Source organism: Oratosquilla oratoria, chromosome 12 (assembly GCF_046742065.1).
Source record: "Oratosquilla oratoria isolate Oo_2021 chromosome 12, ASM4674206v1, whole genome shotgun sequence".
In the NCBI taxonomy this organism is placed as follows: domain Eukaryota; kingdom Metazoa; phylum Arthropoda; class Malacostraca; order Stomatopoda; family Squillidae; genus Oratosquilla; species Oratosquilla oratoria.
The window spans coordinates 31,163,930-31,187,134 of NC_134788.1; the positions used below are offsets into that span (position 1 = coordinate 31,163,930).

A 23,205-nucleotide genomic window follows, 5' to 3' on the forward strand; every position below is an offset into this window, starting at 1 on the left:
TAAAAGAGGTATGGAAGGCAGATGTGGAGAGAGTGAACATGAGGGGACGTCCTAGGATGAGGTGGATGGATGGGGTGAAGGGGGCTTTGGGGAAGAGGGGAATGTCTGTTGAGGAAGGAAGGGAGAGGACGGAAGACAGAGGTGAGTGGAGAATGGTTGTATATGGATGATGTTGTGATTGCATGAGGAGGAATGGGCGGGGGGTGGGGGGTAGTATGTGTGAGTAAATTTTGACGCAGCCCGAAGGGATTTCTCCCCGTCCTCTCCTTATATGCAAGGGGGGACGGAGAGGGGGGGGGTCGCCGATTAAATGAAGCGGCCTTGCTGTGGATGTGCTGTGTCTTGCGACACTGCTTCTGACCCAGGGCAGTGGGCAGGGTGCAGGGATGACCCGTCATCCAGGAGGTGCTCAGATGAGAGGGAGGGTGGGAGGGGTGTGGAGTGTATTTAGGGATGAAATGGGTGGGAGTGTTTTTATGCCTTTCTCTTTTTGGCTACCTCCCTTGGAAGGGGGAAAAAGCCTTGGTATATGTATGTATGTATGTTTATGTGTGTAGTTGTGCACCTTGTGTTGAAATGTACACTGAATTTTGGTATGAAGGACTGATTGCGCGATCTTTTGATTTAAAAAACCCATCACTCATTAACAAGCTATATAAATCGTTAGTTCATCCACATTTGGAATATGCTGTTTCCGTATGGTCACTGAATCTCATTGAAGACATTGACAGACTGGAAAAAGTACAACAGCGAGACACAGAACTGATTCCAAATATAAAAGATAAATCATATGAATCTGTTTTCCCTAAAAAAAGCGTAGACTCAGAGGTGACTTGATACAGGTCTTTAAGATTCTAAAGGGAATTGACATCAAAAGTGACCAAATTTTCACATCGAATGAGAATCAGACAAGAAACAATGGTCTCGAACTGTCCGGAAATAGATTAAATTTGGAAGTAGGTAGAAACAACTTTGCCAACCGTGTAGTTAATGAATGGAATAAACTTCCTGCACAGGTAGTGCAATGTAGTTCAGTTCGAAGCTTTAAGAATCATTTAGATAAACACCTAAGCAAGATGCTGTAATGATTATAATTTTATATTATTTGTTTTTGTTTTGTTATCATTTGTCTGTGATTTTCATTCATTATTAGTTATATGTCAATTTATTATTTACTATTTACCTGTTTGTTTATTATTTAACTATACCTATGTATTTTATTTGTTATTTATATTATTATTTTTTTATTTATTATTTTAATATGATTTTTTTTTTCACATCTGACCTAGATATGGACCAAAAGGTCTCCTGTCGGCATGCTCCGCCTTTGTAATCCTTTGAATTTGGATTTATTGCCAAAAGCAGAAATGGTGAATTTCATGCACTTTGTGTTGTGAACATAAGAATGAAGGAAACTGCAAGAGAAAGTATGTTCGTGATGTCCAAGCTATGTACATAAGGACTACCTGGTACTCCACATAAATTTGCAATATTGATGGCGCGGACGGGGGCGTGCGGTTGGCACCCCCGATGGGGGGTCAAAGGGCGTAAGCGTTGGTACCCCCAGAGGGTGGGGGGGGGCAGTGCCTGCGTATCGGTGTGGGTCGACATTGCCATGGAAGGACCGCGCGTGTGTGGAGGCGTGAACGTGAGTGTAGGGGAGGGAGACCCCTGTGAGGAACGGAGGAGGCCAGTATTAGAAGTAAGGAGATGGGGACAGGTAGGGGTTGTGTAGATCAGATTTATGTGGTAAGACATATGTGAGAAAGCTATAGGAAAAGGTAAGGATGTATTTTGGGCTTTTATGGATCTGGAAAAGGCTTACAACAGGGTGGACAGGAAGGCACTGTGGGAGGCACTGCATATGTGAGGGATAGGAGGAAAGCTGTTAAGGGCAGTCAAGAGTTTTTACGAGAGTAGTAGAGCTTATGTTAGGATTAGAAATGGAGAGAGTGAATGGGTTGAAGTAAAGGCGGGACTTGGTCATGGATGTGTTATGTCACCCTGGCTGTTCAATCTTTACATGGATGGCGTGGTGCGAGAGGTGAATGCAAGGGTAGTGGGTCAGGGGTTGGAGATGGTTAAAAAAATGGAGAAAAGTGGGAGGTGAGCCAGGTGTTGTTTGCTGACGACACTGCGCGTGTAGCAGGATCAGAGGAGGGATTGAGGAAGTTAGTGACAGAGTTTGAGAAGGTGTGTAAAAGAAGGAAGCTGAAGATAAATGTGGGTAAAAGTAAGGTGATGAGATGTACAAGGGGAGAGAGTGACAGCAGGCTGGAAGTGAGCATTAAAGGTGAAAGGCTGGAGGAAGTGGATAGTTTTAGATACTTGGGTGCGAATGTGGCAGGAAAGGGAGGAGTGTGGGTGGAGGTAGAATGTAGACTGAGAGAAGCGAGTAAATGCCTTGGTGGGTTGAAAAGTGTAATGAAAAATAGACATCTGTGAATGGATGCTAAGAGGAGGCTATATGAAGGAGTGATTGTGCCAACAGCATTGTTCGGGGCAGAAACATGGAACATGAGAGAGAAAGAGAGGAGTTTGAATGTGTTTGAGATTAAATGTCTGAGAAGTATGATAGGGGTTACTAGGCTAGATAGAGTGAAAAATGAGGAGGAGAACAGGGGTGGAAAGGGAGCTGGGAGGTAGGGTTGATGAAAGAGTATTGTGATGGTTTGGACACATGGAAAGAGTGAGTGAAGAAAGATAAGTAAAAGAAGTGTGGAAGGCAGAGGTGCAAGGAGTGAATATGAGGGGGCGTCCTAGGATGAGATGGATGGGGTGAAAGGGGCATTACAAAAGAGAGGAATATCTGTTGAGGAAGGACGGGAGAGGACAGAAGATAGGGGTGAACGGAGAAGGGTTATGTATGGATGATACGGTGATGCCTGCGAGCAAAGACATGAATGTTTAATATTAAGGGGGGCCACCCCGGTGAATTTTTCACGAATATTTTTAAAATTTCACTTTTCACTTTTATCGGCTCAAGATGTCAGTCCTACCCGAAACTATCACTTGGTGAAGTTTTTTTCTGAAAAATATTTTTTTTCCCCCCTCAGATGCCATTTTCAAATGACCCGGGGTGTTGCGTGCGTGCCTGACGCGTGCGCTAGAAAATGAGGTATCATTCAATGCTTATAACTATGTAGAACTATCATTAAAATAATTTTTTCTTTATATAAATTTCGACAAATGGCATCTCTTCCCCACATGCGTGTGGTAAATCCTAGCTACTCACGTCCAGTACATACGGAGACATTACAGATAACGCAATGCTGCGTTCCTGTAATATTTCTTTTATATTCGTCTTGCAAGATGACTTACAAACGTAAGCTTACGTTATCGAGGATATCCAACTTCAAGAAGAGTAAAGGGCATCAAGACTCTTCAGATCAAGGAGAAAGTAGCGAAGAAATTAGCAGAGATGAAGGGGAGAGAGCGTGTTATCGCCATCCGGCTTATCACCTCCTCCTCCGCCACCACTCCCTCCAAGTCAACAATATATACACAATCATATGTGAAAATTTCATGCCAATCAGATGAATACACATGGCAGGAAAAGGAAAAAACAGAAAAAAAAACTTTAGAAGCCGATATCTCGAAATGTTGTTTTTTGAACTTCAAATAATTTCACAAAATCGGTAAAAACTCTGATCAACTTATTTTAGGTATCAATTTATACTTCAACAAAAATAGAATTTTTTGTTGGAATTAGATTTTTCAATTTGTAAAAAAAAAAAAAAAAATGGGATTCAGGAGACCTAAAAAAACAATTTCGAAAAAAAAAAATTAAGAATTTTTCCTTCAAAGACAAAACAAAAAATTGAAAATAAAATACAATAAAATGTAGATATATAAACAAAGTTTCTATGATAATTTTTTCAAAGCAATTAAGTGAAAAATGAATCTTGTGAAACAAAAAAAAAAAACTTTTTTTTTGTAGCCACTACCATTCATTAAAATTTCATGAAATTTACAGAATAGCATTTCTTTAAACCAACAAACAACAAAGCAATTGGATGAACCAGAAGCGAGATATGAGCCCAAGGAGTTTTCGGGGGTGGCCCCCCTTAAGTGTGGGATCCCACAACCTCGCAGTTTTACTGTTACTCCATGCAGTTGTAATTTGCTACTTTATGAATAGAATTGGTGTACTTCAAGAGTTACCGTTCGAATTGGTTCTAACGGTTTCACCCCCCCCCCCTGTGCGGTTGCCATTTATTGTTTAGGCTAGTTTTAATTAGACTAGTTAGGATCGTATTTTCCTCTCTCGTGATTAGTGACTACCTCCAAGGAACAGTAGAAATGATTCAACTTCCACATAAACGTTGCACTGTGTTCCCTTTAGAACTAGTGATTTGAAATTGGAAGTACCGGCAACAGTGTATGTCATACATTATGGGTAGGCAGTTGACCCGACAGTGCCGGGCACCGGCAGTTATCCCCCCGGGTCCCCACAGGGAGAGGTGGGTGGGCCTCTCGCACTCCCGGAAGATCAAACGCGCCCCACCCTCCCATAGGGTGGCTATCGAGAGTTTTTACATTGATACGACCCTTTTACGCACCGCCAGGCCCTACATGAGTGATTCATGTGCAAAATCCCCCGGAGACCTGTCGAATTGAATACAGTGGTGCGAGTGACGCCCCGACCCTCGTGGGAACGGGTTTGAACGGTGCCGCGACGAGGTCAGCCTCCAGTGAACACGCCACGCCGCGCTGAGTGTGTGCAGAATCGCCATTAGTGTGTGTGTGCAGAATCGTCGTTCGGGACATCCTGAGCAGAAAGGAACTTGAGCCACTGTGGGAAACGGGGAGACGCTTACGGAATCGAACTCGCGTCCCGCCACGAGGTACCACACAACGAGGACAGCCAGTTTCCCGCCGCGCTCAACAGCAAAGTTATCCTTCAATAGCAGCTGCATCCTGTCGGAAAGAGGGACCCGCACCTATTTGAAGACATCCCCGTAACCAGCAGAAGTCACTTAGAGATGGGAGCGTGTACCGACCTGTTGGTAAAGTATTAGTTAGACGTCATAGGACGCGCGCAGGGGTTTGCTAGGTAGATTACGTAAGTGAAATTTGATTATCTCTTACGTGAAACTTTTAAGGATTTGAGTTGCATGCCAACAATGTTTGATTGTAGAAAATAATCTTGATCATTAAAACTCACAATAGGATGATCTGTTTGATTAGCCTAGGACTGCGTTGTTCTACTGAATGAGTTGTCCCACCCCCTTTTTGAGTTATATACACGCGCGCCAAGAAGGGAGCGCGGGTGGTCCCGGTCGGTGACTCAAATCTCCTGGACCTCGGCTTCCCACTGCAGCTATCCATCCTCCTTCGCCAATTCCCTAAGGTAGGAGTATTTCCCACGCCCTCACAACCACCACCTCCTCCTTCCACTGTCCAGGGATTTTGTGACTATATATATATATGTATATATATATATACATATATATAAGTATATATATATATATATATATATACATATATATATATATATATATATATATATAAGTATATATATAATACAAATAGAAAAAATAGAATATATATAGTATAAGAAATAAAATATTCAATATAGATTAAAAGATATGAAGTATAATAATCTAAGATAAAAAAACACAGAATAAAAAGTAGAAATAGGAAAATAGAAAAATATATAGAAAATAGAAAAACCTACGCCCTAATGTCATGTGTGTTTACAAATGGCGTCATAGACTGTCAAGCCTGGAGTTGCACTTTTTCAGCCATTTGTAGAACCACTTTTCGTAGCTGTGCTTTTATACACGAGAAAACAAGTGTGCTTTTCTGAAATCGCAAATGCAATCATACAGTGGTAAGGTAGTTTAGTGCATGAATTGTGTGTTTGCATTTGACACCTGCTACACTACAATTCTGCTTCTGTGACATTAAGTTTTAATGATAATTAGGTTTTTCGTAATTTTTGGTATCTAAGGAATCATCAGAAAAAGACGAACCTCATTCTAAAGGTGGAGTCTTATCGTAATATTGAGGTCTTATCGGGCAGACTGCATTTACTCCTTAGGTTTTCTACATTATTAGGTGGGTTGACTATTTTGTGGGAATCCAGTGCCACAAAGCAATATTTCTAATGTCAATCCCTAGTGTAAGTTTGCAAAACTACAAGATTCTGATGTAAGTAGCAAAAAATCAATGAGCATTCAAGCCTTTACCATAAATTTTTAAAAGCAAGTAATTTGGAGTCAATGCGCTTTGAATTTTGATGGGAGAACTCCCGTTTAGCTATGTATTTGGCATTCTGGGCAGGGGTAAATTTGTGGGTATTTATCATGATGTTTAACAGCCTCACAATTGCAGTTACCTATGTCATTGGCAACCTCTTATTATTGTGAGCATTTAGAACTCGATATATAAGTACACTAAACTATAGTGGCTATATGGAAAAAAAAAAAATGAGATTGGTGAACTAAGGGGTTAGGTTAGGTTAACTTAGGTCAGGTGTCACAGATGCAATTCTTACCTCTATAATTGGCTAGGTCTTATTGTTGAGGATTTTGAATATTTTATATAAGTATTGCAAATTAATGTTATTGTTGGAAGCAGTGTATAAAAAAGATTAGACTGGGAAGTATCTTTATCAATGTGTGTATTCTGAGTATTTTCATTGTTCTTACCTTTCTATTATGGGATGGAGCTCCATCTTGTTTTCCTCGGTATGAAAATCAAGAGCTTATAAAGTTCACTCGGAATTCACTGTGCACTGATTATGATATTCTTGCGAGTAAAAAGTTTCTTGATATTCACTGCACAAACCCATGTCATGTTAATTACAAGTGATTGAATTATAGCTTGAGAAGTTATACCTTCCCTTATATAATCTTACATAGATACTGTATGTAGGCCATATGACCTCTATGCCCAAATCACTTCCAGCTTGGGTAGGTTAGGCTTCTGATTTAGGTCCTCTGTGTCCTCCCACAGTTGACCTTGACCTGTTTTGTAAACTAGTAGAAGACTTTTCTCAAAATTATTTTCAGCCTCTTGATTGACCCAGATTTGATCAAATCTTTCAAATTGTAATACAGTAGAAACCTGATTTAAGTCTGAATTTAGAGGAATCCAGATTTAACTGAAGTTTAATATAATTAGGAGAATATCCTGGAAAGCTCATATTAGTGACCATAATTCCATTTAACCAAGCATATTCTGTTATTTGCAATCATCCCCATTAATTTCGATCTAAGACTGGCTGTGATGGGTGAAAATTTACAAGATAGAGAGAATGCCCAAAAATATTAGGTTTTATAGTCCAAACTTTAATATTTCACTCCCACACTCTTTCAGCACATTAGATTTGATTAAACACTTTTTAAACACATTCTTGAAATATTCAAACGCAAAAAATTTACAAGCATAACATTATATGTGCATATACATGTATATATATATATATATATATATATATATATATATATATATATGTACATAAATATATATATATATATATATATATATATATATATATGTACATATATATATATATATACAGGTTAGCTGGGTTCAAATCCTTGGCTCATCCACATTTCAATTTCCAACGGATGCCTCCTTCGAGCGACTCTCAGTCTCGTTTGCGATGGCATGGAATTAAAAGTGATATGTGGTTGGAAAAAGATGACATCACACTAGACAAACATGTCAACAAACTAGTTGGAGAAACTTTTAACTTAATAAGATCAATGAAAGTGGCCTTTGACTACATGGCTGAAGAAATGGTAAAGAAAGTATTAGTTACACTGATAAGACCAAAATTGGAGTATGCTGCAACACTGTGGTCACCTAGTAAAAAAAAAAAAAATAGAAAGAATTCAAAGAGTAATGACAAAGATGGCACCAACACTCTCCAATTTGACATATGTACAAAGAGTGGATAAATTAAATCTACCAAGACTGGAACAGAGAGGAGAGAGAGGCTGATGGGCAAATAAGAGACATGGAAGCCAGCACACAGACTCTTTATTATTATGCAGGTTTGCCAACATAAACATTAAGCATGAACATCTACATGCCCAACAGCAATGTCAATAAGAATAATATGCAATGCAATAATACAATACCCCTCCTCAAGTTTATGAAATCTCTGAAATAACCTTATTAGCAAATAATAGTTTACTAATTCTCGAATAGTTTAAACTGCAAAAGAAAGCATATTAATGACACATCAAATTAAGATAAATCTTTAGGATCAAGAATCAAATTAAATACTGTACTTGCAATACATACACAAAATAGTCTTTTCCTCTTTCAATAATAAATCATCTCAGGCTGTACATTGGGTTTAGACACTGCTGGACCTTCTAACTTCAGATTGTGATGGACTAGGTACACAAGGTTTAGTACTAGGACAAACAGTAGGTGTAGATGCACTTTTAGGAATATCACTGGAATATATAGAATCATCAGAAGAACTGAGCAGGGTAGGAGTCTCTTCTTTGGATTCATTGTTAGGCAAATTACTGTGTTCACCTGTGTGTATGGGAGTGCGTCTGTTCCTTCTAATTATGGAGCCTGCATCAGTCAGGACTTTGTATGATCTTGGTTGAGTCAGTCTTTGTGTTACTTCTCCATAACAACGTTCTTGATCTCGTATGTATACTTTATCACCTGTTTGAAGAGCTGGCAATGTCTGGACATGATGGTGATTGTCGTAATTCTTTGAGTATTTCTCCCTATAGAGTTCCTCTTTTTCAAGTAAATCATCTTTGTTATTATACCCCTTTGGTATCAATGTATCAGGGAGTACTGGCAGCTTTGTTCTGATTTTTCTACTCATCAGTATTTCAATTGGGGTCAAACCATTTCTAAGTGGAGCTGAACGATAAGCAAGTAGTCCTAAATAAGGATTAGCATTCTTTTTAAGGATGTTCTTAGCTGTCTGGACGCCCCGTTCTGCCTCCCCATTTGCTTGTGGGTGTAGGGGTGATGAAGTAACATGGGTAAACCCCCGACACTTGGCAAATTCTTTGAACTCATGGTTGGAGTACTGAGGTCCATTGTCAGATACAACGGTTACAGGAATTCCATGTACAGAGAAAATATCTGACAAAGCGGTTGTGACTACAATCGTTGTGGTATTTTTCAGCTCTCTGAACTCAAACCATCGACTTGAATAATCAACAGCATTGATGTATGACTTTCCCTCTAATTCAAAAAGATCTGTACCAATTTGGCTCCAAGGTTTGGCTGGAGAGGACATTGGTAAGAGAGATTCCTTTGGTTCAGGTCATAGCTTAGCACAAATATGGCACTTGTTAACCATAGATTCTATCTGCTTTGTGATGAGAGGCCACCAAACTGAGTAACTTGCTCGTCCTCTTGGGGATCGGTGCCACCTGCGTAGAGCCGGTGGCCAGGGGTAGTTGCTGCCGTTTGGCCCCCAACACTTGGGGTTGGGGGGTGGTCCCACGACGTAGACCTTTATCACGCACAGATACTCTCTTCTCTTCCTCCACAACCACCAAATACCAGCCTCCGGAAACATATTCATAATCATATCACTCACCGCTCCATTAACACACTGAAAGACAACACACTGCTGCATGCCAGACCCCCTGATATCCACCCTTCTAAATCCTCTCTCCCACGAAAGGACAGAGTCCACTTGGCCAGACTGCGGTGCGGTCACCACCCAGCACTTCTAAGCTACCAGAAGAGGCTGGATGACTGCGTTGTGAACAGCTGCCCAGGATGTAACACTTCACCCCATACCATACAACACATAATGGAAGACTGCATTATACACAATCATGCACGCAAACAACACAACATACGCTCTATAAAGGATTTGTGGGAAAACCCAGTTTCGGCTATGGCATTCCTTGGGGAGACGGGACTGCTCGGACAGACAGTCTAGGGAACGACAACAACAACAACAACTTGCTCGTCCTTGGCACTTTGTAATTCCTAAGTGACCTTCATGTAAAGCATTGAGAACTTCTAGCTGTAGAGAGGGTGGAATAACAATACGGTTGTTGAACATTAGTAGTCCTTGGTTGACTGTTAAATGCTGTTTTTTCTCCCAATAAGGTTTCAAGAGTGGCTGAGAAGGCATTATTGAAGGCCGCCCATCAAGACAATAAGCAAGTACTTGTTGGCAAATGGCATCTGCTTGCTGAGCTGCTTTGATCTTTCCTAGGCATCGTTCAGTAGCTGGGATAACTTTAAAATTACCCTCTTGATGTTCTTCTACTTCTTCTATAAGCTCTAGATCTGCTTTTGTAGGAAGCCTTGTTGGAGCACGCGATAAAGCATCAGTTGTGTTCTGATGAACTCCTTGTACATGTGTTACTTCTGGTGGTGAATATCTTGCTAGTCGAAGACGAAAACGAAGAATTCTAGGCAGAAGTTTTGACAAATCAGTACTTGAGAGCAAAGGCACTAAAGGGCGATGATCTGTCTCAAGCTTGAAAACTGTTCCTAAAATGTAGTCCTTAAACTTTTCACAAGCCCAAGTGGCTGCTAAAGCCTCTTTTTCAATAACTGCATACCTCTTCTCTGTGTCACTGAGCGATCTTGAAGCATAAGCAATGGGACGACGGTGCCCTACATCATCCACTTGCATAAGAAGTGCACCACGGCCGTCTTGACAAGCATCTGCAGCAATGATACATTTCTTGTTTGGATCATAATGGGGGCTAGGATCTATGTAGACACAAGTTTCTGTTTAATCATCTGAAATGCAGCTTCTTGTGGTTGGTCCCAGAACCATTGTTGACTTTTCTTTAAAAGCTGGCAAAGTGGTTCATTGACACTGGCCAAATCAGGAATGAACTTTGCGAGCTGATTAACCATACTGTTGAATCTTTGCAATTCTGTAACATTCATTGGTCTTGGGAAATCTTGGACTGCTTTAGTTTTTCCTGGATGTTCTTCAATGCCTTTTTCTGAAATGATGTGGCCCAAGAATTTCATGTGTCTTTTCGAAAACTCACATTTGTCGTTTAGGGTGATTCCTGCTTCCTATAGTCGACATAGCACTTCTCAAGCACGGTTTTCATGAATCTCCTGTGTGGGCCCATGGATGAGGATATCGTCCATGTGGCAAACAACTCCTTCCAAACCTTCCAGTATGCTTGACATGGTTCTTTGAAAGATTTCAGGGGCAGAGCTAATGCCAAAGGGCAAACGATTGAAGCAATAATGCCCAAATGGAGTCTCAAACGTTGTTAGCAATCTTGATTCTTCATCAAGTGGCATCTGCCAAAATCCAGAATTGGCATCAAGTTTCGTCAAAACTTTACTACCTCGTAACTTGGCAAGATTCTCGTCTACACTGGCCATAGTAGGGTGTACTTCTCTCTTCACAGCGTTATTTAAAGGTGTCAGATCCACCCAAATTCTCACATCTCCATTACGTTTTACAATGTTAACCATCCCTGAGCACCACTGTAGGAACAGTTACAGGTGAAATGACTTTTTGTTGAACCATGGACTGTAGGTTCTCTTTGACTTTAGGTAGCAGTGGATGTGGTACACGTCTTGGAGTATAAAGGCAATAAGGAGTCACACCTTCGCACAAAGAAATTCTGTACGTAGACCTGAGCAACCCTAATCCTTTGAAGAGCTTGGGAAATTCTTCCTTGAAGTTCACTACACTTTCCATACTGTACACTTCTTTAGCAGGTTTCAGCAATCTAAGCCTCAATAGCTGATTTGGACAAAAGATTATTACACTGACCTGTTATGACATACACATTTTCTATATGTCTCCTATCACCTAATTCAAGCACAGCGTCGACAATTTTCCCTTTAATAAGATGATTGAGATTCACTTCCCCTGGTCCTCGGAAGTCACTAACTGCTGGTGTAAGATTGCATTCTTTAAGCCAAGGTTTTTTGTCACTGACAATTGTCACTTTGGATCCACATTCAAGTTTAATGTTAGTCACTTTCCTATTTGCAAAGACATTAACTGACCAAAATTTTTCACTAGCAGATTTAACTTCCCCTAACATAAAAGAATTATCCACAATTTCATCACAATCATCATCAACTTGATATACAGATTTTGAAGAATGGCAAACTGAGGCATAATGGCCTACTTTCAAACACTTGTGACATTTAGAATCTCTAGTTGGGCAGCTTTTCTTGAAATGATTGTCATACTTGCCACACCAATTACACTTGGATGAGCTAAAATTAGACGTTTTATTTGAAGATTCACCTCTCTTTTTTCCTGTCTGTTTCTGTTTCGGTACCTCATGTACATTATCATGTACATTATCATTCAGGTTTCTTCAGTGCACTGGTTTCCTCGTTGAAGATGTACTATGTTTATTTGTGTATTCTACTGCTGTTGCTTCCATTTTTCCTGTAATTGCTTGCTTGTGTGTTCTGGAGATTTGTGCTGCTCGAAGACTTTCACTTTGTCAAGGTTTGGGACAGGCTGTTCACGGATTAGTTGTTCTCTCCCTGCTTCATCCATTGTACCAATGACAACTCTGTCACGAATGAGAGAGTCTTTCAAAGTTCCAAACTCACATGATTCACTTAGTTGATGAAGACGGAGCACGTACTCATCGACTGATTCATTGCTCTTCTGAATGGCAGAGTTGAACAAAAACCATTCATACAAGACATTTTGCTGAGGCACAAACTGCTTCAGTAACTCTTCAATAATTCTAGCAGGTTTCTTCTTGTCTTGCGCTGACAGCGTAGGAAGAGAATTCATAACTTTTTTGCACTCAGGTCCCATGACAGTACAGAGTGTGGCGGCAACAATTTCCATTACCTCAGGGTCATCAGTTCCATCATCTTTTTTCAATTTTGCTCTCAAATTAGTTGCAATCATGTAGTAGTGCCATGAATTGGCGAAATCCTTCCAGTTCTCCACTACATCCCCTTTGAAAGACATAGGTGGGGGTGCTGGAATCTGATATGTTACCATTTTAGATTAGTCTGACTATAGGCTAGGTAGTAGGCTATAGGCTGTCACTAAAAAAAATCAAGCTGTAACCTAGGCTATCAAAAACAAAGTACCATAGCCTAGGTTGGCCTAACACTGTCAGCACTAACAAAAAAAAATTCCTTCACAGTTCATACTTAGCCTACATGCACTTCAGTCTATTAATTTGGCATACAAAATTGATAAATAACGCCTAACACTCACACAAAACACCATCATTTCATAATTACACCACCATCAGAAAAGACCGGACCGACGGCAATGGCAGTGGACTCATCACCCTGATCCACCAGTCCATCTGTTTTGTGGACACAAGTGCCACAATCAAAATTCTCTTCCCTACCACAGATAACACTACAGAAATCCAATCCATTCAAATCCACACAGGCAACAAATCAACACTGACAATAGTTAACATGTACATTCCCCCCACAGTTCCAAACACCTTCAGGCCTCAATTTAGCCAACTAGCCTCAATCCCCAACCTGATCATGGGTGGTGACTTCAACACCAAGTCGTCTGCCTGGTATGTTGACAACCCTGACACAGACAGAGGGCTTGATATACAGACTCAGGTTGACTCATTGACTATCATGAACAACACACATAATCATACACATATCCCACACCAAGCCCTCTACACTCCCTCCTCTCCTGATATCACCTTTTGCTCCCCCTGCCTAACCCCAACAACGTCATGGAGAGTGGCCGAAACCCTTGGTTCTGACCACCTTCCAATCATCATCACCAAAACAAGATGCACCCCAGTGGGCCACAGACACACATACACCAATTACAAGAGAGCTAACTGGGAAGCTTTTACTAAAGAGACAGAACAACATTTTGAAACACTTAACAGTACACCAATCACAAACATAAACAATGCTGTGCACACTTTTAATACAATCATACAAAATGCAGACAAGAGATACATCCCTTGAGGCAACAGAAAATCACACAACCCCAACTTCACACCAGAAATCCAAGGCCTCATCAGACAACGAGACACACTTAAACACAATACCCCCACACCTATCCCTCAAAACATAGCAGACCAAATACAAACACTAAACACTGTGATTACCAATAAAATACACGAACAAAAAACACAAAATTGGCAAAATTTTATCAATACACTTGATCACAAAACAAACACCAGCAAATTGTACAAAACACTCAACAGCATTACACTATCCAACAGTAACACAACACGCTGTCATGCAGCAATAATCACAACAGACAATCTCCCGCAAACAGACAACAAGCAAACACACTCATAAATCATTTTGCACAGACAAGCCATCTCACTTCTCACCCTGACGACCGACGCACTATTCGACATAAGAAAGACTTTCCCACAGACTCAGACTATACACCCTTCATAGACAGTCAGACAAAATACATAACACATAATCTCAAGCACTCATCTGCCTGTGGCCCTGATAACATAAGTAACATCCACCTAAAACACATTGGACCACAAGGTATGCATGCACTCACAAACATTGCAAACTACAGCTATTCACACAACACTCTACCCGACATCTGGAAGCATGATAAAATAATCACCATTCCAAAACCAAACAAAGACCCAACAATCCCAACATCGCACCGCCCAATCACACTTCTCTGCACCCCCTCTAAAGCCATTGAATGCCTAATACTTAAACTTGTCACACCACATATTCCCCTTGCTGACTCACAACACGGTTTTAGGCCACTACACTCCACAAACACTCTTCTGATAAACCTCACACAAAGAATTTTAGATGGCATCAATACAGATAAGCCCCACCACAGAACACTTCTTATAACATTAGACATTAGTAAAGCTTTTGATGCTATCCCCCGCCACAATCTAACAAAATATATAACACAGACATGCACAATAACACCAAAAGATGGCTGGCCAATTGTCTGGCAGGTAAGAATGCTTATGTGACATATAATGTCCAATCATCGCACATCAGAAACATTAAGAATGGAGTACCAAAGGGCTCTGTTCTATCCCCTACGCTCTTTTATCTATACATGCATGACATACCCACACCAGACACCTCAGAAATACAAATCTCTTCCTATGCAGATGACATAACAATAACATGCACACATCATAACACAGACAAAGCTGCAGAAATAATCCAGCCATACCTTGATACACTCAACACATGGTTCATCACAAACAGACTCAAAATAGCTCCAACCAAATCTATAGCAACACTTCTCACCAACTGGACAAAAGAACACAAATACATACCTCATCTCTACATCAACAACACTATAATAACACACACAAACACACCGAAAATTCTTGGTGTAACATACGATATATCCATGTCTTTCAAACAACACATCACAAACATAAAAAACAAATGCACACCTAGACTTAACGCACTTAAGTCAACCACTGGAACAACATTTGGACAAAACAAAGAAACTAATACAACAATATACAAACAATGCATACACAATGATGAATTATAAGAGTCCTGCATGAGCTCCTAATCTCAGTGAGACACACCACAACACCCTTCAAATCATACAAAACAAAGCCCTAAAAACAATTACAGGCTGCACAAATACAACACCTACAGACCATTTACACCATGAAACAAAAGTCCTCAAAGTCAAGGACCACCTCGAAATGAGAGGCACACAAACACTTGCCGCAGCCACCACAAATGCATCACACCCGCTGCATTACATAGCAGAACACCCACGCACACCAAGAAACATTAAAACAACACCCAAAGACTGTATCACACACAGATACTCTCCTCTCTTCCTCCACAACCACCAAATACCAGCCTCCGGAAACATATTCATAATCATATCACTCACCGCTCCATTAACACACTGAAAGACAACACACTGCTACATGCCAGACCCCCTGATATCCACCCTTCTGAATCCTCTCTCCCACGAAAGGACAGAGTCCACCTGGTCAGACTGCGGTGCGGTCACCACCCAGCACTTCCAAACTACCAGAAGAGGCTGGATGACTGCATTGTGAACAGCTGCCCAGGATGTAACACTTCACCCCATACCATACAACACATAATGGAAGACTGCATTATACACAATCATGCACGCAAACAACACAACATACACTCTATAAAGGATTTGTGGGAAAACCCAGTTTTGGCTGTGGCACTCCTTGGGGAGACAGTCTAGGGAACGACAACAACAACAACAACAACTCCAAGCTATGTTCAGCAGTTCGAGACATGAATTATTCTTCTCTCTTTATAGCACTTCATACATAAATGTTCTGCGATCGTCTGGCACGGCCGATTATGTAGACAAACGTTAGGAACCTTGTGTAATGATTATCTGAGGGATACGTTGGCAGCCCTGATGATTCTCATGCACTTTCTCCAAACAGTCGGCGGTCTGGCACTATTTTCACTCGTAATTAAATGAAATATGTCTATTTTCTTCGTAATGTTTCTATTCCAGGATGTTCACTGAAGTTTGTAGCGTATCTTGCGAGATGTGGTTTCTTGATACTTAAATAAAAACACCTAAATAGTCCAAAAAACACACGCTGCCACCATGATGGACAAATAAGAGACATGGAAGCCAGGATACAGACTATTATTATGCAGGTGTGCCAACATAAACATTAAGCATGAACATCTACATGCGCAACAGCAATGTTAATAAGAATAATATGCAATGCAATAATACAACAGAGGCGATTTGCTTCCCACACAAATGATAGATATCTGGAACAGACTGAATGAGGAAACAGTGCTTAAACTATACAAGATTTTAAGAGCAAACTAGATGCAGAAAGATACAAAAGCAGGTCACGATGAGCATAGCTCTCTTCCCGTAAAATACAACTAGGTAAATACACACAGACACATTTCTATATGTATATATATATATATATATATATATATATATATATATATATATATATATATATATGTATATATATATATGCATGACTTATGAGTTTAATTCGTTCCATGACTGAGCTCATTACTCAGTTTGCTCCTACATCAAATCAGTTTTCCTCATTGAAATTAATTGAAATTCCATTAATCTGTTCCAGCACCCAAAATGCCATTTCTTTTCTTTTTTTTTTTTTTTCTTTATATTCCTTAAAGGTTAGAGGCATTTTATTTTGTGCCTTTCAGCAGTGCCTTGGATCTCCTGCAGCAAATCAGTGTAAATGGCTTTTGCCCCTGTCATGGTATCTCCTGCAAGCTGCTTTTCTGTTAGCCACACCAACAACAGTTTTTTCATCTTTCCATGGACAGAGGTCCGGAGCTTAGAAATGAATTTATATCCCTTGGCAAGCATTTTAGCCTTTATCGATTCCTTCTGCTTTAGTATGGTACATATTATAGAGGTACTATGCTCATTCTGCTTCGCCAAGTCCATTACTTTTACACCATGCTCATTATTTTTTATTTCTATTTTATTCATTTCTTTTTTCCAGGATGAGGGTAACTGTCACCATTTCTTTGGAAGAGCTATCTGCCAATTCCATATGTATCTTACAATGAAGAGAATCTGGTGTGACTTCAGCAAGACAGCTATATCACAAGTCATCTTAGATATCGCATGATGACCCACACTGGAGACGAGCCTTTCCAGTGTGATCTGTGTGATTCTACTTTCTCACAATAGAGTGATCTCAAATGGCACAAAACTCATCTCAAAGATCACATGATGATCCACACAGGAGAGAAGCTTTCAAGTGTGGCCTTTGTGATTCTGCTTTCTCACAAAAGGGCAGTCTGACACGGCATATAAGGATCCACACAGGAGAGAAGCCTTTCCAGTGTGATCTTTGTGATTGTGCTTTCTCACAAAAGAGTTCTCTCACAAAGCATATGATGAACCACACAGGAGACAAACCTTTCCAGTGTGACCTTTGTAATTCTGCTTTCACACAAAAGAGTACCCTCATAAGGCATATGAGGACCCACACAGGAGAGAAGCCTTTCCAGTGTGATCTTTGTGGTTGTGCTTTCTCAGAAAAGGGTACTCTCAAAAAACATATGGTGACCCACACAGGAGAGAAGCCTTTCCAGTGTGACCAGTGTGATTCTGCTTTCTCACTAAAGGGCAGTCTGACGCAGCATATGAGGACCCACACAGGAGAGAAACCTTTCCATTGTGATCTGTGTGATACTGCTTTCACACACAAGCGTACTCTCAAAGATCATATGATGACCCACACAGGAGAGAAGCCTTTCCAGTGTGGCCTTTGTGATTCTGCTTTCTCACTAAAGGGCAGTCTGACACAGCATATGAGGACCCACACAGGAGAGAAGCCTTTCCAGTGTGATCTTTGTAATTGTGCTTTCTCAGAAAAGGGTACTCTCAAAAAACATATGAGGACCCACACAGGAGAGAAGCCTTTCCAGTGTGACCTTTGTGATTCTGCTTTCACAGATAGAAGTACCCTCATAAGGCATACACGGACCCACACAGGAGAGAAGCCATTCCAGTGTAGCCTGTGTGATAAAGTTTTCTTAAGAAAGTGTCGGCTCAGAGCTCATATGATGATCCACACAGGAGAGAAGCCGTTCCAGTGTGACCTTTGTGATTCTGCTTTCTCACAAAAGGTTTATCTCAGACAGCATTTGAGGACCCACACAGGAGAGAAGCCTTTTCAATGTGACTTGTGTGATTTTGCTTTCTCACATAAGAGTACTCTCAAAGAGCACATGATGACCCACACAGGAGAGAAGCCTTTCCAGTGTAACCTCTGTGATTCTGCTTTCACACATAAGAGTTCTATCAAAAAGCATATGATGACCCACACAGGAGAGAAACCTTTCCATTGTGTCCTGTGTGATTCTGCTTTCGCACAAAAGGGTACTCTCAATAAACATATGAGGACCCACACAGGAGAGAAGCCTTTCCAGTGTGATATTTGTGATTATGCTTCCACAGAAAAAGGTAATATTAAAAAACATATGAGGACCCACACAGGATAGGAACTTTTCCAGTGCCATATGTGTGATGAAAAATGTTCCCTCTAAGATTTGTGCATGTGTGCACATACATGTTTTACAACTAGAGCACAAAGGAATAAATAAATGGGTGCACACAAGGTTTTTAAGATGAATTTGATTAAAAAAAAATATTGTATAATTTCATGATAGTGAATTCAAAACAAAAGAATGATGTGATTTTAAGAATCTATCAATGACATTTGAAATGGAAATGTGGAATTTCATAATTTCTCATATAGTTTTGAGATCATTTGTACTGTATTTGACACCAGTAGTTTTCAGTCAAGTGATATAGATCAAGAAGTATGTTATAACTTCACCCCCCTCCCTAATTTGAATAGCCTTGATGGCCTGACAACTGAATACTTCATATGGGATATAGTGATGACTGAAAAGGGGATGAAAATTAATGTGACTTAAACACAAGTTTTGAACATCAGTAGAGAAAATAAACAAGTAAATATAAGTATTGGAAATGAAAGGCTGAGGCAGGTCACAAATTTTATGTATTTTGGAGTCAAGATGGACAAGGACAACAGACAAGAAATTGAAACTATGAACAGAATCAATTTAACCAAAATCTCGGTGCACTATACCCACTCAAGGACAAAAACATGCTGGTTAGATACCAAATTGTAATGGAGAATACTAAACTTCAACCAATTCTAATATATGGATCAGAAGTAAAAAAAAAAATAGGAGCAGTGGAAATGAAAATGCTTAGAAGTATAAAAGGGGTGACTAAAAGAGACAATTAGATATACTATAACAAACAAGGGAGAAATTTGGAATAACATAGAAACAGACTTAAGTGGTATGGACATGTAATGAGAATGGACCAAGAGAGACTGCCAAGACAAGTACTGACATCGAAGCCTAACACAATAGGTAGACCCAGAAAGAGATGGATTGACAATGTGTGGGAAGCACTAGAAAGAAGAGGTGAAGATCTGAAAATGAAAGATGACATTAAAATAGCTGACAGGCTCTACCAAGTTTCTGATGAAAAATGAAAGTAGTAAATTCTATTTACATATACCAAAGGCTTGTTTGCCCTTGCCAGGGGAAAAAACCTTGGAATATGTATAGAATATGTATATAGAATTTGGTATATTAAAAAAAAAAAAACACTAGAATTGTATGAAGTATTCAGTTACCAGCCATCAGGTCTCTTGAGGGGGAAAAATCTGTGGAATTTTCACCTGATCTACTGTTGAAGAATAACAATATGAGGAAAGAAGATACTGATGAAAAAAGGTCTACTAAAAGAATTTTGGAATAGAAAAAATACTAAAAATGCAAAACCAAAAGAAAGCCAAAGCAAGAATTGGAAGTTAAGGATTATAATGTAGGAAAAGGAAGCCACTGGAAAGGCCCATCCCAGCATTCTACTTGACTCTACTCAAAGGAAAACAAAGGAAAATAGAACTAGGCACCACCCAAGCTTGGTAAATAATGGATATGGTCTGTATTTTGTAATCTGTAGCCATTTGTAAAATTAAGAATAAAAGAAAAAATAACATAAGAAAATTGCAAAGTACTGATCCACCACCTCAGATTCAAAGGAACCAAAGGATGTGATGCAAAAATGAACTGCTAGGTGCTGGTGAATGGCTGGATGAAATAATGAAAACGGCTACACCCATTTACAGGACAGATTCCCAGAGTTACAAGAATGGTCAGTGCTTGATATCCTCTGTTTCACATAATAATTTATCATTTGGTAGTGATCATGTTAAAGTCCTTTGTCATTATTGTGTGGCTGATACTACAGAAATAATTGGTCAGTTTAATGGTTTGAAAATTTCTCTGTAAGAGAAAACATATACAAAATTTTACTCAAATGGTGGTATTTGCTCTTCAGAATGAATAGTACTGTGACATGGCAAAGTTGATGGATACTGAAGGAACCTTCCTTGTAGTTAGTACAGACAGTGAGCAAGGGTCTAGTCCAATGAATCAAATAAAAAATAAATTTAGACACCATTTGGGAGAATGCCATTAAGATATGCCTGAGAGTGAAAAGCTGGTAATTGTTTGGAAATTCATTCAATTTAGATATTGTGTATAAATCTGGATGAATGCCAAAGACAGAAAAGAAATAAGGTTTTAGTCCAGTGAATCAAAAAACAAATTTAGACACCATTTGGAGGAATGCCAAGTAGATATGCTAATAAGAATGAAAAGATGGCAATTGTTTGGAAATTCAATGTATTTAGATAGTGTGTATAAACATGGACTTGTTATGTTATGTTAGTAATGGACTTGTTATGTATAATTAGAGTTATTTACAAAGGAATTTTGAATAAAGGTAATCACTCATTAGTGTTTATATATTTTTTTCATTAATCTGGTGAATATAGAATATGTATTAGATATTTTTTGTAATCTCTGTCATTGTTGTCACACAAAGGACTCATGAAATACAAAATTGGTGACAAATAAGAATAGAATTAAAATATATGCCTGAGAACTTGTTTTATTTATGGAAAGCCAAATGTAAAAGGTATTTCAAATACATGATAGAATATTAAACTAGATAGCACTCAGGGTGTGGATACCTTTACAAACTTTAGGGTCATAATTATTGAAAAATTTCACTTTGCCCACATTATGGTAGCTGGGGCCACTTTGTATAAGGAATATGAACTTTGTATACAATCTATAAATGCCAGGGTAGCAAATTAAAGATAGAGGGAAAAATCAATGTGCAAACATATCCAGATCTGCCTCAAAATTTAATAACGTGTTTCTTGGCCTAGGACCTGCCTTTGCACAAAATTAAATCAAAATCTGAGTAAAGTTGCTAAGAGACAAACCAACAAGTGCTGGCAAAAACAAATCTTCCTTGGTGGAGGTAATAATACACAACTTGAAATGGTGTGCATTTGGTTAACTGGTTAGTATGGCGACTTCCAGTAACAGCAAAATTTGTGCACCAGGAAATTTCAGCACACCTACACAGGTGGAATTTATGTATGCAAACGTTTAATTTAGAAATAAAACATTTCCTGTGAATATATTTCATGTCTGCCATTGTCACGCCTTTGCATGAATATTGTAAAAATAATAGAAATTGTGTGTAGTTGTGCACCTTGTATTGAAATGTACACTGAATTGTGGTAAGAGGGACAACATTTTACCGTGAATGGACCAAAGAATTTGGATTTATTGCCAAAAGCAGAAATGGTTAATTTCATGCACTTTGTGTTGTGAACATAAGAATGAAGGAAACTGCAAGAGAAAGTATGTTCGTGATATCCAAGCTATGTACATAAGGACTACCTGGTACTCCACATAAATTTGAAATATTGATGGTGCAGACAGGGACGTGTGGTTGGCACCCCCGATGGGGTGTCAAAGGGCGAAAGCGTTGGTACCCCCAGAGAGGGAGCGGGGGCAGTGCCTGCGCATCGGCGTGGGTCGACATTGCCAAGGAAGGACCGAGTGTGTGTGGAGGTGTGAACGTGAGTGTAGGGGAGGGAGACCCCTGCGAGGAACGGAGGGGCCAGTATTAGAATTTAGGAGATGGGGAAATGAGCTTAGGGACCGTGGCGGCGTGATCGAGTGTTTCAAAGAGGAGTAAGGACAGACCCAGAAGGTACGGCATCGTCGACAACCAAGCAAGTAAGAACCACAGAAAGTAATATAAAGGGATGAATACAGGGTGGCCAAACACCCTACTTAGGCAGGACAGTCCTGTTTTGGAGTGGTTGACTTTATTTCTTGCTTTGATTAAACAGTGGTATTTAAGCCCCCATACAAATGCTAAAAAAAAGGACACCATTTAACCATGAATTGACATAAGAATTTGGATTTATTGCTAAAAGCAGAAATGGCGAATTTCATGCTCTTTCTAATGTGGATATAAACAGCACAAAAAAAAAAAAAAAGGCAGTTGAACGAGTATGATACCATTGCCACATATAAACATAAAGTTAACACTGGTATTAGTACTGGGCTGTTACTGTTGTAATTTTTCTGCCCAGCTTGATCTTCTCAAGATGACAAAATGATGTCTACAGAACTGTGAAAATTGTGTTATGATATCAAGCATCACCAGTCATACAAAAGTGCTGATTGTGGAGTAAAAGTTGACAAATATATAGTGATCCACCGATAGTAAAGGGTGTAGCATGTGGGAAGACAGAAATAATAACTGTGTTTAAAAATATTCTAGCTCTGTATTCTGTACAAACACGTGGAGTATATCAAAGACCATGGTTTGCCCTTTTCAATAGCAATTGATGATTCAAACAAAGGTCCAACAAAATGTTTCCC

The 23,205-nt window shown here is 39.6% G+C and overlaps 2 protein-coding genes across 3 annotated transcripts in view; both read left to right on the forward strand.

Annotated features, from left to right (window-relative positions):
- The first annotated feature begins 5,703 nt into the window (after window positions 1-5,703).
- Window positions 5,704-20,081, forward strand: LOC143031238 (uncharacterized). 2 transcript variants are annotated; one of them, XM_076194820.1, is made up of 2 exons: window positions 5,704-5,836; window positions 17,397-20,081. In XM_076194820.1, exon 2 carries the CDS (start codon window positions 17,599-17,601, stop codon window positions 18,904-18,906), a length of 1,308 nt encoding a protein of 435 aa, XP_076050935.1. In that variant the 5' UTR covers window positions 5,704-5,836; window positions 17,397-17,598; the 3' UTR covers window positions 18,907-20,081. The 2 variants fall into 2 exon arrangements, with proteins under 2 accessions (XP_076050935.1, XP_076050936.1); XM_076194821.1 differs by having other exon boundaries at window positions 5,717-5,841.
- LOC143031247 (uncharacterized) overlaps window positions 5,943-23,205 on the forward strand; it is a 174,593-nt gene continuing 157,330 nt past the window's right edge. Inside the window, exon 1 of the mRNA XM_076194836.1 lies at window positions 5,943-5,990. The gene's annotated coding sequence lies outside the window, so the exon portion shown is untranslated. The remainder of the gene's footprint in view (window positions 5,991-23,205) is intronic.